General features: G+C 37.8%; 1 protein-coding gene and 1 long non-coding RNA gene across 3 annotated transcripts; one reads left to right on the top strand and one right to left on the bottom strand.

The window, feature by feature from the left end:
* Positions 1-91: 91 nt before the first annotated feature.
* On the top strand, positions 92-3,888 carry LOC129572734 (probable dimethyladenosine transferase). Of its 2 annotated transcripts, XM_055452772.1 has the most exons (6): positions 768-1,386; positions 1,448-1,664; positions 1,758-2,078; positions 2,157-2,786; positions 2,859-3,571; positions 3,696-3,888. In XM_055452772.1, the coding sequence occupies exons 4-6, from the start codon at positions 2,729-2,731 to the stop codon at positions 3,837-3,839; spliced, it is 915 nt and encodes a 304-aa protein (XP_055308747.1). In that variant the 5' UTR covers positions 768-1,386; positions 1,448-1,664; positions 1,758-2,078; positions 2,157-2,728; the 3' UTR covers positions 3,840-3,888. The 2 variants fall into 2 exon arrangements, with proteins under 2 accessions (XP_055308746.1, XP_055308747.1); XM_055452771.1 differs by lacking the exons at positions 2,859-3,571; positions 3,696-3,888 and having other exon boundaries at positions 92-1,386; positions 2,157-2,534.
* Positions 3,889-4,725: 837 nt separating this feature from the next.
* On the bottom strand, positions 4,726-5,246 carry LOC129572733 (uncharacterized). Its single transcript, XR_008688490.1, has 2 exons — positions 5,111-5,246; positions 4,726-4,872 (listed from the first exon to the last, which is right to left on the bottom strand). It is a non-coding gene; the product is annotated as an uncharacterized LOC129572733 (long non-coding RNA).
* Between the last annotated feature and the right edge of the window lie 28 nt (positions 5,247-5,274).

Genomic DNA, 5,274 nt, shown 5'->3' with positions numbered 1-5,274 from the left:
CACTGACTATACACATTCGCACACGCACATCCATAGCAGCAGCAACAGCAGCTCTTGGCCTGTAAGCGCACGATAATATCGATCGATAAACACTTTTTTTGCACTGTCTCTCTCTCGAATATCAATTCACTTTTCACTGAGTTTTGACTTTTTTCACATCATCTTGGGAGTTGACCTATGAAAATTTTATCTATGCTTCGCCACAATAAAATGCATCAGTTTCATGCATTTTTCACTTAGCATTCATGCGAATCGAAGAAAATTCATGTATGATTCGGTTTACCTGCTCTTCAAATCTCGATAAAATGCAACTGGCCCATTCGCCAGGTTTTTGCGTTGCCATTTTTTTTTATCCACACCCGCACTTTGCACGCACAACAGTTTTTTATGCAATTTTTTTTTTCTCCACTTTCGTTTCGTCGATTGATTCACATTTTCACACGAAATTTAACACGTTGCCATGTGAAGCTGGTAACTTTTCAGCAGCTGGAAATCCAAATTCAATACGAATTTTCCCGTTTTCAATCGTGCGACGGAGTTTCTTTTTTCGTCTTCCTCGATGGTCTGGGTTGTAAGCGCACAGGCGTTTCAGATAGAACTGTGCTATGCGACCTAATACAATATCGGAATTCACAATGAGAGTAAATGTCACAACAACACACATACACCTCTCACAGATGGGAGATTCTTCTCCAAGTTCAGTTGCTGTCGAACATTATAAAAACAATGCTCGGGCCTGTTGACAGCGTGATCGAACACGAAATGCTCAAACATTGCGAATGACAGCTCGAAAAGTCAGGCGTTGTTTTATTTTCTGTTGTTGTTGACAAGTGAGTGACGCTTCAACTGTAAAAAATAATTCATTTGATCTTTTACACTCTCTCGTTAAAATTGTGAATTTCAAATTTATCCAAAGTGAAATAATAGATTGTTTTCAAATTTTTACGATTTCCGTTGTTTACACGAACTTTGAAGAATTGGTTGAGCACAAGGAAAAGAAGTTTGCACCAAAATTTGAGAACCATAAACATTCTGAACAAAAATGGACTATTTAAACTGCTACATCTGCAATTCTGAAACAAAGCTGCACAATAGCGTGCGAATACGGACGAAGACGAAATATTCTGGTATCGGTGTTCACGAGATTATACAGAGTTTTTTGAAGGAATCTCACACGCTGCGATTCAGCCCAAATGACATCGTTTGCGAGCGATGTTTTCAGAAAATCAACCAGTATGATTTGGCGTGTCGAATGGCCGACGAAATTCAACAAGATGTTACAAATGCATTGTACGCCACTGAACAGCAATATATAAGCGAAGAACCAGTAGAATACCTGGAAGATGTACAAAGTGAAAAAAATTCTTGCCAAAAAGATTTCGAAGAGTAAGTTTTTTTGCTTAAGTCAACATTCACACACGGATGGCTGATCGAATTTCTAATTCAGATTTCAGGACCAATATGATATGCAGAATGTACAAGAGAAAGGCAATAATCAAGCGGAGAACATAGAAACAGTGCACATATCGAGCATTGATGACGCAATAGAAGAGGTGCTCGATCCATCAAAAAAGCAAACCAATGACTTCACACCAGCTAAGCGGAAAAGTCACGCCGGCTGTGAGGAGTGTGACATTCCATTCGGTACCAAAAAAGAGCTGAAGGTAAATTAGTGCTACGAAAAATTCGTCAAATTCTTTCAATAGAAAGAAATGTAGTTATGCTTTTTTTTTTGAAAAACTATTTTCCCTTCTTAGCAACATCAACTACGCTATCATACCCCAAAGAAGTGTGGAGTTTGCCAAAAGGTGTTCGACAATCAGTTGGAACTGAGAAATCATGCACGCCAAGATCATGAAATTGAACACTGCTCAAATGATGAGGCTGAATCCAGTCGTGGAGAAGTATCAACCGGCGAAAGCGATAGCAATCTTCGATGCGAAATATGTGGCATCACCGAAAGCACCAATGAGTCATTAGCCAACCATGTCGGTTTACATGAGAATCAGCTGAAATGTGTGGTGTGTAACACGATTTTGAAACATCGAGCCAACCTGGTCTTACACATGCGGATTCATGTAAGCTAAAATGTTATTTTTCTTATCAAATTCGAGAGAAATTCGTAGAAATTCCAATTTTTAATTGGTTTCGTTTAGGCCGACAAGAAATTCTTCAAATGCGATAAATGCGAAAAGACCTTTGTGCACAAATCATCACTTCGGATGCATTTACAAACGACGCACACCGAAGTTCGTAACAAACAGTGCCCAGAATGTCCGTTGAAATTTAAAACAACGTCACAGCTCAACCAGCACCTAGTAACGCACACTGGCATCAAAAGACACCAATGCCCAGAATGTGGCAAAGCATTTGGCCAAAAGTACAATATGACAGCTCATTATAAATCACATTTTTTCAACAAAGTCCAAAGACGCGTGCGAACCCGAACCAAGCCAACTTCCACCGTTCATATGAAAATGGAAATGTAATAACTATTACATATCACCAATAAAATTGATTCGATCCATTAACTAGATTCTGATGTTTTGTGTGCGCATTGGTGAGTGGCGCCATCTGGTGACAAACCGCTCCATCTCCTCAATCACTTTGACATTCAATATGCATTCTTTCTTCGATTCATTGAATTTGTAAACACGTGCATACACTTTTGGAATAATAACTGCGAAATTGGTTGCTTCTTGGTAAATAATTCGTTAAACACTACAAAATGCCGAAGGTGATAGCTGAAAAGAAACACCGAATCCACAATGAAGTACAGAAACAAGGTTTGTAACCTCTCAAATTGGCTAAATTTCTGAAAATAAATTCCAATCTCCGGTTGACGTATTTATCTGTAGGAATTGTATTCAATAAGGATTTCGGTCAGCACATTTTGAAGAATCCTCTGGTTATCACAAGCATGCTGGAGAAGTCAGCCTTGCGACCGACAGATGTTGTGTTGGAAATTGGTCCTGGTACGGGAAACATGACGGTGAAAATTTTGGAAAAAGCGAAAAAAGTGGTTGCCTGTGAAATCGATCCTCGGCTTGTGGCTGAGTTACAGAAGCGTATCCAAGGAACGCCATACCAATCCAAATTGCAAATTCTTATCGGCGATGCGCTCAAGTCAGAGTTTCCATTCTATGACATTTGCATTGCAAACGTACCGTATCAGATCAGTTCACCGCTTGTGTTCAAACTGTTACTGCACCGGCCGATCTTCCGATGTGCCGTACTTATGTTCCAACGAGAATTTGCTCAGCGTCTCGTGGCCAAACCGGGCGATAAGTTCTATTGCCGCTTGAGCATCAATACACAATTGTTGGCTCGTGTCGATATGCTCATGAAAGTTGGCAAAAATAACTTCAAACCACCACCAAAAGTTGAATCGAGCGTTGTGCGTATCGAACCCAGAAATCCACCGCCAGCAATCAACTTCACCGAATGGGATGGCCTCACTCGGATCGCCTTCTTGCGCAAAAACAAAACACTGGCCGCTTCGTTCAAACAGTCTTCGGTTTTACAAATGCTTGAAAATAACTACAAACTGCAAGCTTCGCTGCAAAATCAGGTAAGTTCTACTTCGTTAGACTCATCGTTTCGAAAGTAGCCAGTTTTGTTTGTATGAGTCATTTGTTTGATGCCATTTTCATGAATGGATAATAATAACGACGCCTTTTTTTCGATGTTCACAGGAAATCAGTCCCGATTTTGACATCAAACAACTAGTCGAAAGTGTAGAGGCTGAAGCCAGCGAAAAACGTGCCCGCACAATGGATTTGGACGATTTCATGAATTTATTGTACTGTTTCAATAAGCATGGCATTCATTTTAGTTAGATATTATATTACATGAATAAATCAACGTTTATTGTTACACTCAAAATAACACTTAACTTTGTTTCATGTCCACAAAGAATCATGATTGTGTATTTGCATATCAAATACTTTGCCCAAAATCGTAATCTCCCTGAAAACCAGTAAAAAAAATGAAAGAAAAATGCGAATGTCGTACCTTTGTTCATTTTCTATGTTATTTATTATTATGTTATTGTTGTGAACGATTCTATAATAATAATGTACATGAAGAAGCTTCATGAATTAAGGCATAACTCTGGGAAACAACGAATAAAAAAATTATGTTCTTAAAAAAATGTCGTGGTCGTCGTGAGGGCGAACTGCGAGTGTTGTTGTCCGCACGGTATACGATGAACGATGTAACATTTGATATTTTGATAAGAGTTGAGTGTTTGTTTGTGTTGATGAGAGCAAAGGGGAGTGTGTGTGTGTGTATGTGTGCAATTTAAAAATGAAACGAAGACACTTAGAAACCATGCACTTTCAGTTGATCTGACTTGGCTAAACCAGCTTTAGTGAGCCATTGGCAAATGTTTTCACGTTGATCACCTTGTAATTGCAACACTTCACCATACTCCGGATGCTCGATTACTGTGCCATTGCATGCAAATATATATGCTTACAAATCTGGATTTTAGCTATTGATTCATAGTATGCTGAGAAAATGAATGTCTGAAAAAAGCAAAAACAACCAAAGCAAAGCGAACCCAGATACTCATACACGACACACTCACACACAACATGCAAAAAAAAGCAGCGGCGAAATGAAGCGTGTATGTATTTATGCATTTCCATACCTTCCCGTTTTAATGATGAATATTTTCAATTTTCTATTCAAATTTATGATTGTATAAAATAAAAACAATGGTCATGTTCAAGAATTGATTTTGATTTTATTCAGTCGTTTGTTTTCTCCAACTATATGAAATGCTAAATTCGTCGTTAATTTTTTTTAATTGCCTTTATTTTTTGGTACACGGGTTGAATGAGATCCAGTAGAAACTGTGCAATAGCCCTATAAAAGAATGCATAAATTATTGCTTTGTATTGACTACGTCAGACTACATTGTTTTTAATTCAATTAAATTATCACAGTTTTTCTACAATAATTTACGGAATGAAAGGAAAAAATGAGATTTGAAAAAATCGCTCAAAGATGAATGTTTTAACTCATCAAAAAATTGATTGAAAAATATTAACCGAAAAATAAGGATATAAAAGAGCAAACACATTGATTTATATACACTTTGTACCGATCAAAACGAGATAAAATTGTTTGTGGAGTCACAGTTCGAATGTTAGCACCGAATCGTCTTTCGAACTCGTTCAAAACAGCATCATTTCTGTAAAAAATCAATGAAATATATTATTAAAACTTAATTGTGAGAGAGAAATTGATAATATTTCCCAAGCGTGC

Source organism: Sitodiplosis mosellana, unplaced genomic scaffold, assembly GCF_009176505.1.
Source record: "Sitodiplosis mosellana isolate CC-2019 unplaced genomic scaffold, AAFC_SMos_1.0 Smas_scaffold_5442, whole genome shotgun sequence".
NCBI lineage: Eukaryota > Metazoa > Arthropoda > Insecta > Diptera > Cecidomyiidae > Sitodiplosis > Sitodiplosis mosellana.
Note: the sequence above shows the minus strand (reverse complement) of the source record. Positions and strands in the feature narration are given on the sequence as shown.